This window comes from Thunnus albacares, chromosome 13 (assembly GCF_914725855.1).
Source record: "Thunnus albacares chromosome 13, fThuAlb1.1, whole genome shotgun sequence".
Taxonomy (NCBI): Eukaryota; Metazoa; Chordata; class Actinopteri; order Scombriformes; family Scombridae; genus Thunnus; species Thunnus albacares.
This window is the reverse complement of record NC_058118.1, coordinates 27,971,793-27,997,410: the sequence shown is the minus strand read 5'-3', so window position 1 is coordinate 27,997,410 and position 25,618 is coordinate 27,971,793. Positions and strand designations below refer to the sequence as shown.

The 25,618-nt window shown below is 40.4% G+C and overlaps 1 protein-coding gene across 2 annotated transcripts in view; it reads right to left on the bottom strand.

Annotated features, from left to right (window-relative positions):
- The window catches only part of gria4b (glutamate receptor, ionotropic, AMPA 4b), a 143,035-nt gene continuing 117,417 nt past the window's right edge, over positions 1-25,618 (bottom strand). The window contains exons 12-16 of one of the 2 annotated variants that reach the window (XM_044370780.1): positions 14,889-15,087; positions 12,760-13,007; positions 9,485-9,599; positions 4,397-4,534; positions 1-2,030 (exon numbers count right to left, since the gene is read on the bottom strand). In XM_044370780.1, coding sequence (XP_044226715.1) covers positions 1,866-2,030; positions 4,397-4,534; positions 9,485-9,599; positions 12,760-13,007; positions 14,889-15,087 — 865 coding nt within the window. In that variant the 3' untranslated portion in view covers positions 1-1,865. Of the gene's footprint in view, positions 2,031-4,396; positions 4,535-8,664; positions 8,780-9,484; positions 9,600-12,759; positions 13,008-14,888; positions 15,088-25,618 lie in introns of both variants that reach the window. The other variant, XM_044370781.1, reaches the window with a different exon arrangement.

Below are 25,618 nucleotides of genomic sequence, written 5' to 3'. Positions count from 1 at the left end.
TTGCAATTTGAAATTTGTTTTTACTTAAAAAAGATCAAAATAAAGATGTACAATTGAAACCAAAATAAGACGCCGTATTACACTTCAGCTCTAAAGACAGATGGCAGGACAAAAAGGCATGACCTGAAATATTTCGGCTGGTTGTTTCCCCCGCAAACCCCCCTCCCCCCCCCCCCCCCCCCCCCCCCACCCGTGTCCAGCCACAGCATGTGTGAGGGGACGAGCCCCCGACGAGTGCTGGGAACAAACGAAAACATATACCAACACCATCGCTGGCTTGTTGTTGCTGAAGATGTGGCGTCTTGTAATCCTATTGCAGATTGTCCTTCCGTTCCCAAAAGAGACGAGACTGGAGCGAATACATTTCTGCTACAGTGTGCCCAGCCTCCCCGGAGGATCCACAGTGTTTCAATAAGGAAGGGCTCTAAATCATTGTTCAACATACAAACAGTAGCCTCATCAGCTCGGGTTCGACGTCTTAACCAGAAATAGTATGGACACTTCAAATAACATACTGTATAGTGAGAGAAATGGCATTTTTCATTTTCGCGTCATCGTTTTCGACTCGTCTCCACACACGTAATGGTCTAAAACATCTACCCAGATAGTAATTGACTGTCAACCAGGAGACACACAGTTCCTTTTTTTTTTTTAATTTCTCAGTACAAAAAATAGATCAAAGAATGAAAAAAATAGTTATATTCTGACTGCAGAGACTCGATTTATAAAGCTCTGCTCATGAGCGACTCTCTGGGTCTACGTCTGCACAGTGAGGGTTGTGGTTTAAGGATTGGGTGTGGAGCTAGTTCATAACATTCATCGTTGAATATATTTATTAATTTTGTATGTAACAGGTATCAGAATATTCGGGCAGTCGATACCCCTTTCACATTTAAGAGTTTGAATGTTCCTATATAATACAGTTAAGTATTCAACACGTAACAAATTTTTAACATTGCCTTCCACATGTCTCCTGTTTCAAGTGGCATCATCTTTTTCATTATTGCGATGAATAAAATCTTTAAAGATGATTACAAAAAAGAACTCTCTGTCCACTACAGTATCTGCTATGTACATCTGTTTAAAAAGCAAGCATGTTACACAGTCGTCCCTATGTACAGCTAGATTTCTCATTTTGTTTTTCACGGAATATACATATTTACTTATTTTCACAGTTTCCTATGTTTGCTCATATATTCAATATCAATAGATTTCATTTTCGTTATTATGAATACAAATATTTTCATCGTATCTTCAATGGCGCTGGGCTACAACTCTCCCAGCGTCACTTGTGTTGATATCTAGCGAGATTGTTGTCTCTTGAACGCTACTCATGTCTGTGTAGCAAACACTGTTCAGTTTGAAAACAATCTTGATTGTGGTTCGGTTTTTCGCCAAATTCACAGCAATCCAAGAAAAAAAAAAAAAATGCACAGTTTTGAGTTTACAGTTTTCTGGTCTTCATCTTTATCATATATCATGATATTATTATTTTTCTTCCCATCTGTTCCTCTTCCCTCGCTGGAGTGGTAAAGGTTGAATGGCTCCGTTTTGGATTTTCGTCACCCTTTGATTCAAACATATGCTTCCAAATATCGAGATTGTTCTGTCCTCTGGTTTCCACAGATTTCAGCGAGAAATCGTCGAGCCGCAACAAGTCGTAACCTCAAACAGTGGAATTAGTTGTTCGCTCCGCTGTCGGTCCTGTCTCGCCCACTGGAGGTCACCTGTTGAGTGTCTGAATCCTGTTTCTTTGTGGTTAGTTTCTAGTGGTTTTGTGGGTGGTGTGGTTATTGTCTTTTTTTGTTGTTGTTGTTGTTGTTGTTGTTGCTATTGGAATAAGGCACTTGAGAGGTTTTTGGTTTTCACGGGAGCTCAGAGGAGACCAAGGCGAGGCCGGAGCTCTGGCGGAGGGGAGGCCCGGTGTGGACGGCCTTGGGACAGTCGGGCGTCAGCACTCGTCCATTTTCCCCAACGCTGCCTGTGATGGACAGACGGGCCTTGTTCCTCATGGCTTCTGTAAATGTTAGCTGAGGAGAGAAATAAAGAGACAGGTTTGTGTAGGGGACAAGGTGATAATACAAAAAAAAAATTCACCGTTGCAGATTGGAGTTTTAGGATGTGTTCATGCCAAACGTGTTCGGAGATTATTAGATGTAGAAAATGTGGGTCTATGTGTTGAGTTTGAATTATTTTACTGGAAAAATCACAACTGTATTTTGTTCAACAAGGTACTTTACAAAGCAAAAAACAGGAATTAAGGAAATGGGAGTCATTTCTGTCATTCATACAGGTTTTGATCCAGAATTATGAAGAGTGACAATATAGTAAAGTACAGTTGTAATTATATAAAGTGTATATAAAATGTAAAACGTCTTACAAATCCTGTAAATTAATAAACACTTAAAATGTTCTCATATTTGCATACAACTACATTATAGCATGTTATAAACAGTGTTAAATGTTTATATACTGCTTATAGTCTAGTTAAACCTCCAAAAGTACGACATATATTTTGAACAGCATTGTGTCGTTGCTATTCAGGTGTGTTAGCTAACGTAGTTGCAAACAACTACATTATAGTGTGTTATAAACCCTTAATTAAATGTTTATATATTGCTTATAAATGTTAAAAAGCATTTATAGTGAAGTGTTATAGCCTATACTCCAAGATCTCCCAGAAACTTTAAAACTCCAATCTGCAGTCTCACAACACAATTCAGCTGTACATTTAAATATATATACAACAGTGTAGCAACAACAGAGTCAAAAAAAAAAACAACACCTTTCATAGCCATTCAGTACAGTATCAAGCCAGCCCCATACTACATGTAAATCCATTAGCGACAGAATTATTACACAGTGAGTGATAGTTGCAGGCAGTGGGACAGGGAAGCTGACTAAGCAACAGTCAAGCTCATGAAGAGTTCGTGCTGAAGTGCTGATGGGGGACACATAACCACGTTGGACAGATATACACCGAGTGAGAAAAGGTATCTGAAAGTCTAATGGTCAACGACCTTGGGGAAATATCCAGAGAAAACAGCAACACATCAATAAAATCAACTCAGCTTGAGGGATACTTCACTTTATGTTTACTTTAGCCTTACAAAACCCACAATGTACAGTGTTTAAACATGGCTTTATTATTATATAGGGCTTCCTGTGTGCTTAGGATTGGTTTATTATTCAATTTGATCTGTACTTATACACTGATGTTCTGTTGTAACAGACGGACTTGAGACAGTAACATCCCCGAGCTACAACATGTACTATTCATGTTTGAGTGTGTTTAGGCCCTAACAAGACTACAAAGACCTTTTGATGGTTCACTATATGAGAAAACAAGGCTTCGGAGGGTCAGGATAGACGTTAAATGGACGATGAAATGTCCTCACAAGTGTAGACGTGTGTGTACAAGTAAGACATTGGTCCTCATTTATTAGGCTTTTCCTACCTGTTCATATGCTATAAGTCCAGCAGAAAAGCAGCATCGCCACAACTACAGGTCTGAATTTAAGAGTAGCATGTTGGTTTCTAATAGCCAAATGTGCTATTAACATTAGAAATGTAATCCAAGACTGTTCTTATGATTTCTATGCCAATGAAGCTACCTCGGTGTACTTAATCTGTGTAAACTTGCATTTTCATTCACACATTTTATCCTTATAAACTGACAATAAACTATAAAATGACAAATCCTAATTAAATGCACATTTGGTTAAAATAGCGTTAGGTACTGATAAAGGTGATCAATCATGTCATTTATCATGTATTTTCAATATTATTGGATTCATTTGAATATCAGGCCTGAATATTAACTTCCCACAGGGTTCAGAATGAGTAATACAGTTTTGATTTTGGCAGGAAAATGGGTCACACGGTATGCTCGCTTGATAAATGAGGGCCAACGTCTGCAGCCACACAAGCTGCGAAGCAGTAGAGGCGACGTCATGTCTGAGGATGACTCATTGCTTCCTTTCACATTGAGAAAAAAGCTTCAAATGCAGACCAGGACGTCACATGACCACATAGTGTGCAGATAGACAGATAAGTAGGAAGCATTTTGCCACTGGTCACGACAGTCACTCAGCATGGCAAAGCTAGCACGGGGATATGATAGGTTTCACTTACAGTCTCTGTGCAGGGAGCTAGTGAGGGGGAAGGGGAGGGGGCAAAGGCTTGGGCGGACCTTCTACGAAAACCCCGACTACATCTTATCAGCTTCCCCATCGCTGCCATACCCATTGAAAACCTCGCTAAACTCGGCTAAGTTGTGGATGCTGGGGCTGGGCCTCGGACTCTGACTTCGGCTAAGCTCGGGGCTATGGTGGGGGCTGCCTGTCTGGCAGGGGTAGCAGTGGTAGTAATAGGGGTGTTGGGACTGGGCCTCCACCTTCATTCTCTTGGCCTCGTTGCGCGACTTGTAGCAGAATTCGATGAGGGCCACCAGCATGGCCAGACCCAGGCCCCCGACGAGGATGTAGAAGACCCCCGCCACGTTGCTCAGGCTGAGGGCCTGGGACGACTTGTCCTGTAGCCGGCGGGGAGAAGGACATAACAAACACAAAAATCAGCGCTAGTTTTAGCAGAGGCAGCAGTAAATGCATCCAATCACGCAACAATTTATACACAGATAAGACAGGTAATATGAAAAAAAACACACATCAAATTCACATCATGTACACAAACACACACACACCTGATCACAATCACACATAGCACTTTCATCATTTTTTTCCCCCACTATTCTACCTCTAACCTCCCAGTCTATTGTTGCACAGCTGTATGTAGCCATGCTTGCAAAAAAATAATATCCTGCTTTCTTCTAACCCTGCCAAGAATATTTCACAGAGCAGTTTATAGAACGTAGTTAACTCCCTGCATTAAAATGTCAGTTTAACTAAATCACAAAACAAAGATATTTTCTCATTTACCACCAGTGCTCTCTAGACATGCAGATACTTAAAGCAGCTATAATCAGTATTTAATAATGTATGAAATGATGTTTGAGAGTTGTCGCTCGTAGTGATGAACCTACAGAGGATTATCAGTGACTCGGCAGCTCTACTGCAACTTTACTGTTTTGGTTCACTCTCGGTGCTCTCAGGCAGCTGTTTCCAGAGACAAAGCTTTAAAAACCAACTGTACGCTACCTTCTCAGCACCAAATGGCAAACAGACACAGTTATAGGTAGTAGCTGGTGAACATAGTGGAGCATTTAGCAGCTAAAGAGACAAATATTTCCCTCAGGAGTTGGTAGAGAGCAAAAACAGAACTAAAAAAGAGTGAATATTGGATTTACATTCACCAGGTGGACAGAAACACGACTCTAAATGAATGATAATGTTGTAAATAAGCCAGTGTTTGCTAACAAGTGCAGTGTAACACCTTAAAAGGTGATGATATGTCAGTGTTATGTTCACTACTTGTTTATGCTGCCCCCAACTGGCAAAAAGGGGGGTACTGGTACAGTACTGTACGTCTCTGAGATTACTGCCTCCAGCCCGATACAATGGACAACACAGACAACAAAAACAAAAATGTAACAAAAATTACATAAAATATCATCAAATAACTGTATCCTGGTTACTCTTAATAATCCACAGAACACACTGCAGATGATTTTCCCCAGAATAACCTTCTAATGAAGAAACAGTTGCTATGAAAACCAATGACAGCCTGCTCTGTGGATTAATGCAGAGTTACCAGGACACTGTGTCTGGAAAGAGCTGTTTTTTTCTGCATGTCTAGACACCACTAGAGATAAATGCGATTTTTTTTTTGTCGTTGTTATTGTGAATAACTTGCCCTTTAATTATTCCCAATATTTTGACAGGCTGCCCTGTCTCTCGGTTCTGACATTCGCCTTTCACCCTCTTTTATTCAAATTTATGCAGCTGCTTTCTCTGGCTCTTGCTCCTCCCTGCCATTTATCACCCTCCAATAAATCTCCTACGTCCTTAAGGATCATTCAACTTATTACCTTGACAAAAAACGACTGCCTATCATGCTTAAGTCTCATTTGCAGGTGATATTTGCGTGTTTGTCCTGCACCTAAAAATCTGATTAAGAGGACATGACTGATGTGGAAGATACATGCTGCTTTGTTTAAAATGTGGCCGCTCTCTCCATGCTACAGTGCATCAACAATGTGGATCAGTCTTGAATGTGCTACAGCTGAGACATACAGTAACGTCTGAACATGCCCTTGAACCATCGTAGGTGACAACCAATGTGAGTGTGATCCTTCATCTGCAGTTACAACACATAGCTTAGCTGCTGTAAAACTGTTAGTGCTGCGCCATGCCTTGTTTCTGTCATGCTGTATCCCTCAGGCTACGCCTTAAAGGGGACCTATTATGCTCATTTCCAGCTCTATATTTTTATTCTGGGAATCCACTTGAGTAGCTTTGCATGATTCACAGTTCAAAAGAAAAAAAAATCCTCATTTATCTTATACCGGCGCTTTATGCAGCCTCTCACTTCAGCCTCTGTGTGAAACAGGCTGTTTTACTTCTTGTCTCTTTAAAGCTATAATCTTGAAGATTTTCATTTAAATAAATATCTGTTAAGTCACTATCTATCGCCGAATGAGGATACACAATGGTGACTGAGCTGATGATTTGCATTTGCAGTATTATGATTATTACAAGCAGCGCAGTTAGTGACGCGTTTTCCATAAACCAGTGGTTAATCCGCCAGAGAGACTCGTGTGACGTCATACAGCGATTAAGGGTGGAGCCGTAGCGAGGTCACATCGCTGTCTCTGTCTCTCTCCTCTGCTCTGCTCTGTCTATATCTGTGTCATAGACGTATGAATAGCTGCAGGTCTGTGTTGAGCTTTGGCTGAATGGTCAGTGCAGTCAAGACCTGGTGTGGGAACCTTACTTTGCAAAATAGTTTATTGAAGAACACTTATTTTAACACTTTAATATCCTAAAATTAGAAGTGTAATAAAAACAAAAAGAGGATTGTTACGGCTATTTCCACTTTTATTCGAATACAAATAATTTTGCTCCTTCAACAAATACAAATACTGGGCTCTTTGCACATCTCTAACAGCAACACTGTTTGGATCTCTGGGAGCGAGGTCCAAAAACACACCTGCAATTACGGCTTAACACCATATGGTGCCGCCAAAGAGAATGAAATGAAGCTCTTCGAGATTGCTACTTTAAAGGTATAATATGTAATAATTCCACATTAAAATGTCTAAAAACAACTAGACCCATGTTATATATGTTGTTGAGTTGTGTACTTACATCATCTCAAATGTTTCCAACAATTTTCAAACCCAGAGAAATCTGTAATTTAATCAAAGTAACGGACCGTTTCATTTGGTCGCATGTCAGTGGTGTCATACCTCCTCTACCAAAGAGTAAACACGCACAAGATGCAAACGGCGGCGCTGTGTTTGTCTGCTACAATGGCGTCTACCGAAGAGTAACTTACACACATACAAGATAATACATCGGCGTTGTGGTTGTTCCACAGAAACTGTTATAAATTGATTTTTATTCAGTTTTAAGCCACATTTTCATGATAAATTTAGGTCACTTTTAATTATATCTTTTAGCTGGAAGAGGGACTTTAGTCAGTGGACGTCTGGATCTTAAGTTATCAGAGAAATAAACTGGACAAACGTTAGCAGCAGCTCGGCTAACAGCCCCTCCAGGAAGTCCGGTGGTCACCAAACATCGTCGGAGAAATATTGATTTTTTAGGTGAAACAGCTTTAATTAGTATTTTAATCTGCGTGTACGTTTGTTTTTGCAGAGGAGGAGACCTCTGCGGATAATTCGGCTCCCGGTAAAAACATCCTGAACGATTAACACTGGAGTAATCCTATCCCGGTGAAGCTGGTTATTTAACGATGAAGACAACAACTCCCATGATCCCTTGCTACTTCACACCGTCATCACACTCCGTCATTTGTTATTGTTGTGATTGAGAGACCCCTAGCGGCAGAAATTACATATTGTGCGTGTAATGCCCTCCTCCCAATGAGCCCACTCTGTTCTGATTGGTTAGCTTTCGAACGCTGCGTCATTTCCGGCCGCTCGGGAGGCTACGTAAACAAACCATGAAACAAACTAAAGTAGTAGGATTTCATTTCTTTTCCTCATTCTTTACTCGAAACGTCAACTTAAAATACATCTGTACATATTTGAGCCGGAATCTGATCCAAAATATGCGAGTGAACAACACAAACAACACATGGAAAACCTTAGCAACAACCTTAGCAACCAAGGCTACAGTGTGGACGGCCATTTACAGGTATGCGCGACGATCTGACGTCAGCTCATTGGCAAGGTAGACAAAAAAGCGTCACAAATGAAGCATTCAGAGCAGGTTGAAGCCTTGGCTTTTGACTTGCAGTGAGCATTTCTACATACGTTAACCTCAAGTTGTAGAACTTTGACCATGTTTAACATAGATATCCGACATCATAACAGTATATAAATAACAGAAAACCACAAAAAGCATAATAGGTACCCTTTAAGTCTCTACCTGCATGTCTGTCACTCGCTCTTTCTCAAGAGTATTATGTGTGTGCATCATATCATATCAGCCAGCCTGCTGTAATAACAGAACAGTACTGCCAAAAGTGTGCACAGAGACAAAGAGAGGAGGGGAGGCTCCCGGGGTGGTGGAGACTGACCTTACTTCCCGAGTCCTTGGGTCCACACTCCCCTTTATCGTACCACCATTTGTTTTTCAGTTTGTCTAAGACTCCTGCTTCACTCAGTTTCAATACGGCAAGGTTTACGGGCGTTCTTCAAATCACGGGGGACGGGGAAGGGTGGGGTGGGGAAAATAACATAAATAACATCATAGGACATGTTATTTTATGTTATTCAATCAGAAGAAGCCCAACAAGAGCAGCTCAGTACTCTTCACAAAGTGACGAAGCCGGGAAGGGGCCCCACTTACGCTACATGTCTCTTTGCTCATTGATTGAGATGGTTGTTTTAAGGGTCGGGTTTTTTGGGAGATATTGAGGGGAAGGGGCAGAGCTAACAGACATATATATGTGGGGCCCTGGCTGCATCGCTTTTCTGGAACGGGCACATACTGCCGGGACCTTTCTTATAATAAGCACGGAGGCTAGTACTGTTGACACAAAACTATTGGCTCAGAAAATGTACTTTATGCTTACTTGTACACTTAAACACCCCATGTGGACCTACTGTCAAATTCTATGATGCTCATTTTAAGCAAGGTGCTACTGATGACCACAAGCAATTTTGAGATGAACAAATAGTTTCACCTTCCCAATGTGTCACTATATAAGCAGTACAGCAAATATTTTTGCTTCAACAGTACTCGCTCTCCTCTCTCAAGATTAAAAGCTGCCATTTTCTAATCAGCAGCGCTCCTCCGTGGGGATCGACCCGGCAGATGCTCCTGTTACCAACAAAACACATTTCTCTTTTTTACCCGCATCAAGGTCACATGGGCATAGCGACATAGCGGCTAACCTTCTCGCCACCGCCTCCGCTGCCACACTCTCCTTTGTCGTACCACCACTTGTTTTTCAATTTGTCCAACAGGCCTTGCTCATTGAGTTTTAAGACTGCCAGGTTAACTGCACTTCTTGAAAACGATAAAACATATTTGGTGAGAGGGGGTGAGTATGCTGTCCAATTTGGGAGGGAAGGAAGAGAGGGGGGGAGGGAAAGGGAGGAGTAGCAAGAGGAACAAGGGTGGAAAAGTGCATTAATGCTCTAAACTGTTACATCCCATCCCAGGACCCAAACACACACTGAACACAAATCTCTCCTCTTTAATGCGATGTCCTAAGTAAAACAGTATATAATATTAATGTTATGAATGTTAATAAGCATATATTAGTGTTAGCTTGATATATAGGGCCAAATCTGACATTTGTTCATGTCTAAAGTGAAGAGAATTATTCAGAAAGTGATCATTATATATGCATATCATTATATATGTATGTAGCTATCATGTGCATATTTAAAACCCTTTTACAGGGTCGTGATTTTCAAAGAAATCATCTTATAGCATTACATAGTCAGCTGGCAGCATCTGTCGTTATTACAGCCGACAGAAACGATGGTCATCGGCTAGAAATGAGAAGCCTACATCTGTTTATTTCTGTGTGAAAAGACCTATCATTTCAAAAATGACTGCAAATTTTGAGTGGTATATCTGCCAACGGTATCGCTGTTAATGGTTTAAGTGCTGTGTGAGAAGAGCTTGACAGGCGTAGCAACAGGACCCTCAATGTGGTCGCAAGATAAATCTGAAGGTTCTCAAAATGACTAACAAGATGGGAAAAAAGAAAGAAAGAAAACAGTGTAATGCTCTCTCTAATCTTTCTGTTCTAGCCTTTTTTTTTTTTTTTTTAGGAAAATATTTGATAGATTGCCATAAAATTTTGTACAGACATTAATTCATAGTCTCCAGAAGATTTATCCAAAACTTAAGTGATCCCATGAATTTGTATCTAGGGCACCAGAGGGTCAAAATTTTCAAATATCTCAACATCTATCACGTGAATTAGTGCAAAATGTACAGACATTCACGTATTCTGCTCGATGTATGATTACCAGATTTTTTCTTTAGCACGATTTTGGTTTATGACCAAATATTGTGAAAGACTGTTAGCTGCTCTAAATACTGTAATATTGCTGGAAACTAATGGGCAGATGCAACCTGTTATTATAGGTTACAAATAAACATTGCTTTGCTTTAAAAGGGCACAAGCAAAAAGGTTTGGGAACCACTGATTAGAGGAAGCCAACAGCCTAATAGAGTTGATTTAGTGACATTTTGAATCTGCATGCAAATATGTTCATATATTTATATGACAAATTGTAGCAATGTTATTCTGGTTTTAAGTGCAGAGTTAGCGTAACATAATGTCGTTTTGTTGTTTCAATCCTAATAAGAATAAAAATGTGGGAAATATAATACCTAATTGAGTAATTATTGTTTTTTCTTTGTTTTTGCACAAAAATCGCCTGTTTAAATCATTAAATATTGGCACAAAATGTTGGCAACCAGCACCGTCAGACCCAAAATATCAGCATCAGCCAATGATTTGAGAAACAGACACATCCAAATAATTTGGACCTGTTTCACACATGTATGTAGTGTATGTATGTCAGCCAATTCAAAGCTCACAGGATTTAGGAGCATTAAGCTGTTCTGGAAAATTGTGATTGACTTGCATTAAACATCTATGAAAAGCTGTTTAAAATAAGTGTGCATCATAATTTCATGGGTTCTTTTGTGGGCTGCTGTTGTGATGTCTGACGATAGCAGAGAGAGAGAGAGAGAGAGAGAGATTTGCCTCAGCGTGCATTTTGATCCTTTTAATTTATTTGCATCATTATGAAAAATAAAAAAAAAACAGTCAGTAATGGAAATACGAAACACAAAGCAGCACAGCTTATACTTCAGTTTGAGCTGATGATGATGTTTGCAGAGCCATGTGAAATAGCAGCCTTGACCAACAATGTTGCCTGCTCTTGATGTTGCTGGTGTGTTTCCTGGCTGATATCCGGACAAGTGACTGACAGAAGATGATAATCCCCAAAACAACAAGATGGAGGCCTGGAGGAGGGGACTACCGTGATCTGTCAGGGACTCTTCCTGGTCAAAGCAGTGGCTGAAAACTGGCACCAGCCTGGCTGCAAAAACAAACCAGTAGCTGCTCTGCTCGACTTCAGGCTCGGCATGGCCAGAGGAATTTACAGAAAACAACTAACAGGATTTGATTTAGTGGCTGTGAGGAGTTGGCCGCTTTGGAACAAATACTGTTAGTATCTATTCACACAAAACCCCAAAAAACTTGCTATTGTTTGCAATGTGCTCTCTAATTACATATGATCTACGCTCCAGTAGTATATAGCAGAGGGGCATTCATAAAAAGTGCTCTCCCTGCTATTTTCTGACGTGTGTATTGTGCGTCAATGTTCTCATTCCTCCACAGGAATAAATGAAAGTGCAAGCAATCATGTAGCTGCTCTCTACTGGTTTGCAGACGTGTGCATGCAAACACACACACACACACACGTACACACGTGTGCAGTTTTGCCTTTAGTATACTGTATTTATCCATTCCCTACAGTGAGACCTTGCTGGCGGGGCTTTGATCGATGAGTGTGCGGATTGAAAGTGCAACTCCCCACAGTAATGACACTGTATTCACTGGCAGGTCTGTAAATTCCACTATGTGCGGGAGGCAGTGACAGAGTCTGGCAGAGTTACCCAGGGCTGAGCATTCAGATGGCTCCCAAAACACTATTTCAGTTGCTTAGTTGAAAAGAAAGAACTAGTCAACTGTGAAGGAAAGCTGAAGTAGCATTAGCTAAATATTTCAAACTAATTACATCTGCATATAAAAAAGCTGTCTATCTTAAATGGCATTTTCTAAATAAGACATTTTCAGACGAGTCAAGTTTACTAAAGCCTTGAGCATGCCATTCCCAACATCGCTGCAAAAACAGCAAGCGCATGCACAAAGATTTACCTGGTGTGGAGAGCTGTAAAGACAGAAAATGAAATAAAAACCACCCCTGCATCATCATGATGAACCCCACACGCATGCAACAAACACAGATGTGAAAAAGCCACTACTTCTGCCTTAAAACAAACACATAAAACGCCCCACCCACCCACACTAAGCAAATAAGTGGAGACAGATAGAGATAGAAAAGGCGGCACACCAGGGAAGGTGGAATACCATAACAACACGTAGAACATATTGTTACACTATTCCACCCACCTTAACTGTGAACCCTTGGGTGTGGCTACTCCGTAGCCTTTGGAGTCCAAGTTGCCTCCCACTTTCATTGTGTCGCATGGCTTGCGCTGCTCTGTGTACTCATTCATAGTGGACTCCAGGAGGAAGGCGTATTTCCCTTTAGACTTGCGGACCCGCGCCACGCCCTCAGCCGTGGTCTTGGTGAAGACTGTGGGCTCAGCCGACTTCATGTATCCCCACATCTTCTCGTAGACTGCGATCTTTGACCGCTGTGAGGTTTTAAGGGGGTTGGAGGTTCAAAGGTAGATGTGTTGTGAGAGACGGGGGGAGATGGAGAAAATATATCCGCATACAACACAAGGTGGAGAAAACAGCAGTTTGAAATTGGCATTAAGTTTACTGGGTTCGCTACAAGCTGAAAATAACATGTGTTACTGCCTTTATAGTAACAACTTCTATAACTTACCTGCTCTACTGAGATAGCTAGAAAATCAATATTCTACATGTTGGGTATTCTGGTGATTGTTATGAAGACTGACACCTTGTAGGCTTCAAAGGAGGCTATTGCTTTCTTCTACAAAAGTCTGGTCAGTTTGAATTAATCTTGTTTACAGTGGATGTTGAGAAGTTTTTGTGGTGGAAAAAGTATCAAAATGTTCCTAGAAATGTATTAAAACACTCCTGCAGCAGGATCTACAGGTTCAGAGTGTTCCAAACACTTTTGCAAAAATATGAAAAAGTATTCTGCAGTATTTCTCTCTTTGAAGCTCAGAAATAAGTAGCATTTTCTACTGTATTTTGGTGAATTGGTGAGTGTTTGCAACATACTGAGTGTACAGATGGAGAGTGGAGATGTATTTAATGCTACAGGAGTGGTTTGAAACATGTTTTTTTACACTGTAAATGACATGAATTCAAGCAGCCCACAGATGCTATTATTCATGAAGGACTACAAGAACCTTTCAAGTCTACAGGAGGTGGAGCTGACCTCAGATCCAAAGCTATATCTTCACTCTATCTGAACCATTTCTCATCATTAGCTCATACCTTAATTGCTAAGAGTGGATATTGTAGGGGAAACAAATGAAACATAATGTCAGTGAACGTTTTGTAGATACATTCAATACGAATATTTTGTGACTTAGTGTTTACATTCATTAAAAATGCAATTATGTTAATAGAAAACATAATTTTACTTGTTTTCTGTTGTTCTGTTCTGATGTTACACTGAACTTGTCTCGAATGTGTGCAGCAGGTAAAGATTTATTGCACCCGAAAAAACTTTTTTCGGTATCAAACACTCTCCCTCTGCTAGAGTTATGCTACCTGATCCATATCTAAGTGATTGCATAAAGTTGTTTGTGTAAAGTTTCTGGATGGGGTTTGGTTATTTTCGAAGGTAATTTATCTTATTCTCTCTCTCTGAGTCCATGAATGTTGCTTGTTGCAACTAGATTTGAAATTCCCAGCAGGAAGAGGGAACTAGAGGCAGAATGTAGACGATGTGTTACTGTTTTTAAATGGTTAAAAAAAGGTTCACAATTTTCAAGTCTGTCTTAAAACAATAATCAGGAGCCCAAATGAACATTGAAACAGGTTTTGCTCGCTGTAATCAATCCCCCTGTTCATACTGACCATTAGAAGATCCCCTGCAAATGTGCTTACAATCTAAGTGAAAGGGGACAAAATTCACAGTAGTTGTTTTGAGTGAAAATGTATTTAAAAGTTTATCTGCAGATAATATGAGTCAGCAGCAGATAAAGTAGATATCTTCTATAGTTACAGCCTTTTCTTTGTGGACTGTGTTTTTCTGTTCAGCTGCAGTGGACGAATCATAACAAAAAGAAGAAATTTGGCACCAAAAAGACAGCAAATTTGAAAGATATTGACTTGATTTGAATGATTTGGATGACTGAAGCTGCATATTATCTTCAGATAAACTTTTAAATACATTTTTGCACAGAATAAGGACTGTGGATCTCGTCCCCCATCACTTACATTGAAAGTGTATTTGGTCCAGTTGCCTTGGTGACCTGCTAAGCTTCCTTACGTGATCAGCCTTTTTTTGTGGTGTGTAAAAGATGTGTGTACTGCATGGGTTCCCCTCCCTATCTGAGAATGGACCATTAACCCCAGTAACACCAACTCACCCGGAAGAACTCCTTGGTCGAGCCAGAGTCCAAAGTGCCGTAGGCAATGTCTGTCTGCTTGGCCAGATCCTCGGCGCTCTCAATGGGAGAAACCATCCTCTCCACAGTGAGGAAGGCAGCCAGGTTAGCCGTGTAAGATGAGATAATGATGAGAGTGAAGAACCACCACACTCCCCCTACGATTCGTCCCGATAGTGATCTTGGAGAGAGGAAGGAAGGAGGTGGAAAAAAAGAGGAAGAATATTGCGGGGACAGTTTGGAAGGATTAGAAGGGGAATGTAGAAAAAAATAAGGAAAGGTGAGGTGATGGCAGCGAGAAACGAAGGGAGGGAATAAGGGATTGCCAGAAAGTTGAGGCATTGGAGTGGTGTTAGAGGGTTAGGAAGAGAGGAGAGTGAGGGATCAGTGGGGTGAGATAGAAAGACATAGAAAACAGTTGTCAGTCAGTGTGTGAAAATACAGTGAAAGACAATTAGAACGAATGAAAAATGATTGAGTAAAGCATGAAGAGACTAGCCACCACTGTGGATACCAAAGATGTTGATAAACCACCACAAGGTGGAGCTCTGACAACACTCAAACTTGCCAGAGCTGTATTTACCCCTCATTAGTTGAGATTGCCTCATAAAAAACCTACACATGCTTGTGTCGATCGGCTTTGATAAAGAAAAGGTGGACTACGTCTGTCCCTTCTTCCCCACTCCCTTCTTTTTGTTTATTGGCGGGATAAAAGAGCTGCAGATCCCCAGGACGGCATAGCGGCGGCACTGTTCTTTTCTTGTTTGTTCGCTCGGGGGAGACAGATAGCTCCCTGCTCAGGAGCAGCACAAGGTCGTGAGGAGAATCTTAAACCATAAATGCTGCATTGAGGAGAACAAACAAGATCTCCCCTCGGTGCAAATCAAACAGCAGAGGATACAAAACCCTCAGGCCTCCTTGTCAGATAGAGAGAGACAGAGAGAGAGAGAGAGAGAGATGGGGAGAGATGGGGAGGGGAAAGGCATCTGCAACAGTCAGTGTTTTCTTGGCTGGTATTTCCACTGTGTCTTATTGCAATCTGGCTATCCTCCATTGTTCCCAATAGGCACTGGGTTTGTTCTGAATGTCTTGTAATGTGCATGCATGTATACAGCATCCATCCTGCTCAATTAACACCACATCCAGTAGACCAAGAATCCTTCTCTAACACCTTTTTAGGACCCAATGCTGTAACACTTGAAAGAACCTTGATTTTGGACATTTAGGGTATTTTATTTTACTTTAAAAATCAGGCAACTCAAAAAAACAACCAAACTACAGTCTTGAGTAGAACCATCACTCTAACCAAAGAATCTCAGAGGAAACCTCTGTTTTCTCGCTCTGTACCGCTGAAAGTGCCTGTAGCGGCTAAGGCCACTTCCAATAGAGAGGTGCTGCAGTAGAGCATGTCTCCTCTACACACACAGGAAGCTTTACCCATGAAATAGACTTACTTGACGTATTAGCTCTGGATTTGAATACAAATGACTTCCCTCTCTTTCTCTCCCCACACTCTATTTTCCCTCTCCCCGAGACGTTTCTTTGGCTTTTGAGCACAGGGAATTTAACTGTAAAATAATGGATAAAGAGGTGGAGGGTGTGTGTGATAAGGTGCGAGGATGAGTCCTATCCTCTCTCTTTCCAATGCCTGCCTTATTTCCTTTCCCTACCTGCCACAATCCATTCATTCTCTCTATCAGACCGTCTCTATCTTTCTCTCTTTTTTTGCAATGCAAGCAGTCGTGGATTGAGAGACTGTAATAAAGGGAGCAAAGGAGGAGTGTCTCCTTGCCATTCCTCCAACCCTCTGTGCTGTGTGTTTGCTGGCTGATACCGCTGACTTTGATCCACAGTGACACACTGTGTGTCTTGACGGGCCTGCAGTAAACAGAGGAGATGGAGGAGAAAGGTGGGAGAAGCTCAACACTGGGATTTGGAGTAATTTTCAGACCACATCAGTGTTTCTAGTGTTTTCATCTTTCTCTGTTCACCTTGAATTAATGAAGGCAGTGCACAATGCTAATGACACAGGGGACTATCGGGTTGATTTTTCTTGGTATAATCATTCCTCTTGTTCCCATAGACCATTAGAAGATCTCCTCTAAACATACTTACAATGTACAGTACCAGTCAAAAGTTTGGACACAGGGGGCGGGTGTGGCGCAGGAGGTAGAGCGGGTCGTCCACTAATTGGAAGATCAGCGGTTCGATTCCCAGCTCCTCCAGTCCGCATGTCGATGTGTCCTTGGGCGAGCTACTTAACCCCAAATTGCTCCTGATGGTTGTGCCATCAGTGTGTGAATGTGATTCGTTGTGTAAAAGCACTTTGAGTGGTCGGAAGACTAGAAAGGCGCTATACAAGTGCAGTCCTTTTACCATTTACCTTCCCATTCGCTTGAATGAGTGAGTAAGTGATGGAGGACAAAATCCACAGTATTTGTTTTTCGCAAAATATATTTAAAAGTTTATCTGAAGATTATATGAGGCTTCAGCTGTCTGACTTAGTCAAATAAAGTGGATATATTTCATAGTTACAGTCTTTTAGGGAAAAATTCCCTCTTTGTGTCTCAACAGAGCTGCGATGAAAGAATTGTAACAAAAAAAACAAACAGAATTTGGCGGTAAAAAGAGCAACTTTGAAAGATGTTGACTTGACTTGGATGGGCTGATTTGAAGCTTAATATTAGTTTCTAATATACTTTTAAATATATTTTTGCACAGAAGGAGGACTGTGGATTTTGTCCCCCATCGCTCACAGTGAAAGTGCATTATGAAGGTATCTTCTAATGGTCAGTATGAACAGGAGGAATGATTACACTTGATCACTGTATTCATTTGGAATATTGTTTTAGGAGCAACATGGTGCATGCAGTATTATCACACACATTTGCAGTTAATCTGATTACCAAAAACTCATCGCCATAAATTGAACCTGAATTGTCTTTATGACACTTTGCAGTTTTATACACTGACTGCATATGAAGCAGCACATGTGTATGTAGAACATTTAGAAAGGAATATGCAATTTCAAATGATTGTACATATGGAAAACTGAAAACTTGTCCATCAAACAAACTCTTAAAATTGAGATTAAGAGGAAAAGTAGAGGAGAGGTTGTGTTATGTTTTAATCTCTGAGGATTATGAGCATTGCTAAATAATTTGTTTTTCTATAATACGTATGCTTCCATTGCAAGTGTTTGTTTTTTTTTGCCATATAAAGCTCTGCTGAAAAAAAAAAATCCAAAAAATGTTTCACTACAGTTGGATTTTGTGAAAAATGTTGGGGAGAACTTGACTGTAATGATGTATGAGTTCAGTTTTCCCATGAGTGGAGGAAACAAGCAAACCAAACCGGGATTATATTAGAAGAAATAAAGTGGAAACAAAACAGAAATTGGCTCTGGTGTTTGGAGGGAGTGGGATTCTTCACAGCAGTGCAGTAAGCCTCAGGGTATAAATAATAGTAAATGTAGAAAAAAAAAAAGGAATGATTTCAGCAATTAGTCAGTGCTTTTTCCCTACTGGTTCATTTGCTTCAGTCAAATCCATTTATATTTCTTAAATGGGATCAATCTAATGTAGCTGGCATGATCTGCATGTTGGCTAGGTGGCATTTCTGCAATCATCCAACAGTTTATGTAATTAATCTCCACATGTAAATTAACTAATTGAACTTGGAAAATGTGGAGTTTGTTAATTTAATCTATTAATTTACTGAAACCTGTATTAACTGATCTTTTTGGCCACTTGGGGGCAGCAGAAACAATGTGATGTATAATCAGCTTTGACGAACTTGTTAGCAATCATTTGTTGTGTTTCTGTCCACATAATGAATGTAAGTCCAATATTCTCTCTCTTATAGTTCTTGTTTCACTCTCTACCAACTCCTGAGGGAAATATCTGGCTCTTTAGCTGCTAAATGCTCCACTATGTTCACCAGCTAATCCCTATAACTGTGTCTGTTTGTTGTTTGGTGCTGAGCAGGTAGTGTACAGTGGGTTTTTAGAGGTTTTTCTCTGAAAACAGTTGCCTGTTGCAGCCAAAAACAACACTAAGAGACCCACTAAGAGTGAACCAAAACAGTTAAGTTGAACAATTAAAAAAAAAAAAAAAAGGACCTCTTCCACCCACACCAACCAACTAGTACATCTGTCATTAAAACCTTTTTCAATCTCAAATTCTAGACTAAATCTCTCAAAGATATCAAACATGACAGGCTCAATTATGCAGAGTTGTGTAAAAAAAAAAAAAAGAATATCACTAAATATCATGAATATTTCCATTTGATACAACTGTGCAGCTATAAAAAATGGTGGCTTGGGTTTAAATATTTCAAGTATTGTAAGCATCATGTGGCTTCCCAGAATTGTTGGAACAAGCAGCATATACATGTGATACCGTCAGACACTTAGGAATACATTTTATATTCTAAATCTGAAGATGGTAAAGTTTTAAAGGGAAAATAATGATGAGGGGCTTAAATGAAAATTCAGAGATAAAACGCAACATGAAAGCAAAGCAAATCTCATCTCCGGATTAAATATAATATGGTTTATGTTAGTGACGGTGACTACTCTGCAAACCATCTGACACACTGTGACTGGTGATGGTGAATCCTAGCATGGATCAGTTGGAGGGAGGAACTCTCACAAGTGCAGTTAGGGTTAAGTTAAGGTTAAGGTTAGTGTACAAATCTTGCAAGAGTTTCACAAATAGTCCCTCTGGCTGCTCCAATCTAGCACCGATCATTGATGATCGATGTGAGGTAGCAAACTTTAAAGTGCTCGCAGCTCACAGCTCCCTACTTTCCTCTTTTATTTCCTTTGATGTGAAAGAAAAAGTAACAGAAATAAAAAGCTGCTGTCAAAGATGATTTGGCGCAGAGTGTGTGTGTGTGTGTGTGTGTGTGTGTGTGTGTGTGTGTGTGTGTGTGTGTATTCCACAGGATTTGAGGAATGTTTGTGAAACAGAGAGGAAAGAAGGAAAGACAGAAAGACAAAGAAATAAATTAGGGCAGAGAAGAAAACACAGCAACATGAAGTAGAGGAGATGATGAAGAGCAAGATGTGGAGAGAGAGAAAGAGGGAGAAAGGAGAGCTGTGACCTTGAGCAGAGCCTAAATAAATGAAAAGGTGCTAGTCTGCTCCCAGGGTGACACCTGGGGCGAGACCACACTATTTGACTTATTCATAACGGACAAACTGTCACTCCAGATCCCACTCTCTGGCTCTACTTCCAGCCTCCCTCCCAACTTCAGCTGCAACCCTGAGAGAAATCTGTGCATTGCTGTAAATTTCCAAATAAAAACCAGTATTCAAATAACGGTGCGCATGAACATGAATAAAGGTTGTGGAGGAATTCCCTGTACTCTAGTAGCTCACATGGTTATTTCAGCATAATATAGATTTCCACAGCATAACACCAGCACAACAAAACATACCATACCCACCATAGAGTCTTTGGAAAAATATCATAAAATGCTCCTTTTTGTCTCAACCGACTGGGCGGGTGTGTCGGAGGTTTGATTGATTGATATTAGCTGGCAGGCTACCGATGTTACAAAGTGCAAAGTGGAAACTAAGTGAACAAACTGCTGTAGCTGCAAGTCATGGAAGACAGTGTGTCGCTAACGGGGATTTTGAAGAGTCCAATGACCAAACCAACATCTAACAAGACTAAAGTGGCATTTTCAGGTATGTTTACATGCTGTTTAATGTGCTGCAGCTCAGCAGCAAATTAGCTACCTGGCCTACTTTTCCCTGGCGAATGTTTGTTTAGTGGCTCAGATGAACACAAGACTTCTGATCATGTTTGTAAGTTAGACAAAAAGGAGAATTTAGCAGGAAAATTAATGTGGGTTGTTGTTCAGAGTCTGCGACTCTTGTGTTGTGTAGCAGGATGCAATCAGGCTCAGTGTGACCGTCTGAAGATAGAACACAACGGAAGTGTAAAGTTTCATTGACAGTAGCTTAACAGATGAAAAAAACAGGAAATAGTGAATGAAAACATTAATTTGCTACAGAGGAGAAGCTCAAAGCTGTAGATTGATGAGTATTACATGACTATTGTTGTGCTCATGCAAATAGAGTTCTGGAAATGTGGAAATTTAGTTTACATTAACAGCAACAACAGCCATAGGGGGGCTTCTTATTAAAGATGATAAAATATGCTTATAAAACAGACAGGGGGAAATAAGGAATAGAGGCCTGTGATATAAGGGCCTCTAATATAAAGCTGTTTCAAATAAATGCTTGGTTCTCTCTGTATTTGAAAATATAAAAAGCCCCTGACCACTATTGGAGAAGTTACATCCTTAAACCTTTCTTCATCCTCCTTACTGATGTCTATCTGTGCAGTTCTGGCTGCTGAGACGGCCCAAAGTGTGGTGATATACCGTCAAAGGTAATCCGGGCTCTTTTAGATCAGATGTTCTGCAGAACCCATCACATTTTCCCCTAAAGAGATAAAATCTGTAGAATTTTCTCAAACACATGAGATCATGTTTCTCTATTTGCTCCATATGCTGCCAAATGCTGAAGAAAAGGCTTTTTGTCGTATCATAAGTGGAACTGTCATTTTGAGATCACATTTTGAATATGTTCATCAAGTCAGTATTCATTTGTCCAGTTTATTAATTTCCTATAGAGTTGAGAAAACAGAGGAAACAAAACAAAAAATAACACAACGACTGAAAATCAAATCTTACTGGAGATTCTTAATGAGTTGTATAATCCTTCTGGCCAGTAGGAGCTATGACATCAAGCAGCATGTGCTCCTTTTTGTCTTATTAATGTGAATTAGTTTAATTGACAAAATGAACAAGAGTTTGGAGTTGGGACCCTCACAACAACTCAGAGATACATCTTAGATAAATCTAAGGGGTTGCAAGATGATTGCCAGGGTAGGAAAGAAGAAAAAACCTAATTCTCCGACTAATGGTTATTTTCATTAACAATTAATCTGTCGTTTATTTTTCTCAATTAGTTGATTGACTGTTTGGTCTGTAAAATTTCAGAAAACAGTGAAAACATTAAAATTAAAATTATTGAAATGAAACTCAGGGGGAAAAAAATCACTCTTTAGTTAAACTGCTCACAAAAACAAACTCTCACAAACAACAAAGGATGAACCACTGCACTAAAATGTCCTTTTGTGGTTACACAAGTATATATTTCAATGGCAGCTGGAGATGTTTTGTTTGTGATTAATGCTACCTAATTAGTGCTCGCTACCACAATATCAAAGCAGGAAACACTAAATTGGCTCTTGACTTTGAAGCTATAGACACGGCTGTATATAGATGCAATCAGAACCTCTAGCAGCACCGGCAATTTGCAAAAATATTGCGACAAATCAACCGAGTGTGAAGAAGGACAAGCCTGGCTGACAAATGCAATAAGCAGTGCAGCTGAACAGCTGGACAGTGTGTTCGCTGGATAACAAAAGCTAATTGGCACTGGATTAATGAATAATGGGAATCTTACAGATAGATAGAACACTTGAAAGTCATTCCTCCTTATGAGATGCAGCTTTTGTTGGCCTAAATTCACAACTCAGATTAAAAGTTATGTTTCATGTGAGGCATTCAGGAAATGTGCCATCAGTATGCACACACTCGGAGATAATCAGGACTAATCACAGCATTCTTATTAGCCCGACAGAGATTTGTGGTGACTGTGACTCAGCAAAAGAGACAAAGATAATCCACATGAAGCAATGAGGGAGAAATGACTGAAAACACCTGGAACAGCCATGAAAGTACACCTGCACGGAGTGTCAGACAGCTGCCTTGATATTTATGTTGATATTTTCTGACCTGTGATAGAGTTACGTGACATCCTGCAGTCTCAACAGAAAATACCAGAATAACTTAAGTTCTATTCATCTGGGATTTGTAGTCAATTAAAAAGACTATCGTGTCACCATTTCATTTAAGCTCCCCTCTTCTCCTGTTTCCACGGAGACATTACCATTGGAAACCCGGATATTAATCACTGAATTAATTATTATGGGCTGCCTCGAGGGAGCAGAAGGGGGTATTAACCCTTATTAAGAGAGAGAGAGAGAGAAGGAGAGGAAGATGTTGTGAGCTATTTCAACCTCTGCCTTTCCTGTTTGAGCTGTGTCATGAAATTAGTGAAATAAAAAAAAAACTGTCTGCATGAGGAGTGGGAGAATTACATTTCTCTAAGCGGACCGAATCACACAAAGGAGATAGAACTAGAAATAGAAAGTAGTTTGAACTAGTTTAGCAAAAAGTAAAATGTAGGGAGGTCTGGAGTTGCTGTAGCTTTAGCCCATTAGCCACCAGTGGTATCTTATAGATCATTTTGTTCTCCCGTAACATAAAATCTCATTTGTAATCATTTCTGTGTAATCATCTGTGCAAACAGTTACCTAAACTGCTTCCAGATTTCTGAATCACCGCCCACATCTTCAAATTGTGCAGCGATTAAAACCGATCTGTTGCTGTGCTCACTGATGGCTGTTTCCCCGTTGGGAAAACAATCAACCAATCAGAGCTTTGCAAGTGGGATTAAGAATGGTGATATCTCTATGTTTGTTACCTTTTCTCCTTTTTTCCCCCTTTTACTTCCTTCTCAGTTTCTTCTGTTGTTAAGAGTCAAGTAGATACCTTGATAAGAGATCCTTTGGCTTTATAATTGTTCAACTGAGCAACAACTGACTCATTGTCATCTGTATATAAACTAAACTGCTCAAAAATATCTTTGATAGAATGGTGACATCATCTTACTACATAGCTAGCTAGCTATAAGTAGCTTCATCCATCACAAATGACCAGCAAATGGCAACGAACCTTGATGAGTTTGGTCAATTGTAGGTTTACAAGTAGTTGTAAGTCGACTTACAGGAATAACAGCTCTTAAATTGACATATTTCCTCAATTAATGCTCTTATCGTCACTTGCTATGAATTGTTTAGCGCCAGACAAAACAAAGTAATCCCCCAAACAGAAATTGGCTAACAGGCTAACTAGTAATGCTATGTGCCTTTAGCACCAGGACGAGTCTTTCAAAGCCAGAGCAATAGATGCTTCCCTCAATGATGTGCAGAGAAACAATGAGGTCCAGTCAAAAACCGGAAAACCAAAATTGACACTTACTTTAGCTTTTAGCATGCAAGTGTTTTAGCAACAGTTTGCATTTTTTGATCAAATCTCAACTTTTACGTGCAGCCTAGCAGTGTCCCCCCCAAAGGCTTCTTGTGACAAGTGGCTACTCTTTTTCTATCGCTTTTACTTTGTAAGCAGCTAATAGGCTTTATGTGTGTCCCTTTATTTTCTTTTTTATCTTTTTTTTTAAATATAAAATGATTTTTCTCAGATTACAAACCGCTGGCTAATCTTGTTCTACAACTTGATTATCTTCCAAATAAAATGCTCGAAGCTCTTCAGTTTATGGTTCAACCTCACTAGCTTGTCTGAATTTGTAGCTTTTAAGATGAGTCTTTTTCCTCCGGTGAATTTCTGCGAGACGAGACAATTTCTGTCTTCCAGTTCTTATAAACTCTGGGAATTTTATTAAAACTGACACAATGGGACCGCCGATCACCATGGATGTGACCAAATCCACCAAAACTAACAATCTTCTGGAATGAACTTAAACCTTACCGAAAAACAAGGAACAGGGAAAATTATGTGTATAGTTTGCAGTTCTATTGTTTAATCATTTTCTGTTGGATGAACGAGTAATCTGTGTTTTAGGATTAATATGACACCCTCAAAAGTTTTCAAAAGAGACTGTGATGCATGCAGACTAAGTTTCACAGTCCAGCCAGCTCCCAACTGTAACACATGAGCGAGCACTGCGGCCCTCGCCCCAAATTCGTCCCATTCACCTCTGCCCTTGTCACTCCCTCCACGGCGTCTAATCTCCCCTGTGTGAAGGGATTTGCATGTTGCCCTGTCAGGCTAAACTGGAGTGGAAGCGCTCCTGAGCTCCGGGGCTCTGTGCTGATGGATTGGGAGAGGCCCATGGGATTAGCAGTGACAGGTGGAATGCAGCGGGGACCACAGTCAGAGACATAGAAGGTTGAAATGTAGACTTTTCATTCTGATGCCGACATTGTTGTGCGGCTCTGAAGTCCTTATCTGCGGTACACAGGCAGAGATGTGGCGGGCAGGGGTGGTTATGGCGGTGGGTGGGGGTGGTCTGTGCACATGTGAACAAAGCAAGTGTACTCCTTAAATGAGTGTACTTAATCACAGTCACAGGACCTACTATCTATAGGTTGCTTACGTGAGGCCGGGCTATAATTTCGAAGGCGCTCTAATGATCCTCCATCTTGTATGTTTCTCAGTTCTCCTCTGGTGTGGGGGAGGCTGAAAGATACAGGCTGGTTTGGTCCTCCTTTCATCTCCTAAAATCTTACCAACTCTATTATAGTACAAGATCCATAAGGGATTAAGGCAGATAAAAGAAGTATTATATGAAAGACTTAAAATAACTATAGGAGCCATATTAGCAGTAGCTTAAAATAACCCAAACAATCCATCTGCTGGAACTTTAAGCTTGACAAAGCCATTCGGACAGCGAAAAAAGGCTTTGCAGAAAGTGACAAACCATTAAAAACTGCAGGCTTTACCAGTCTATAGTTTTCACCATAACAGGCAGATGTCAGCAGAGGGAATGTCAGTGTGTGATGACGGACAGGAAGCCTGATCTTTGGTTGAAAAACAAAGACAATCAG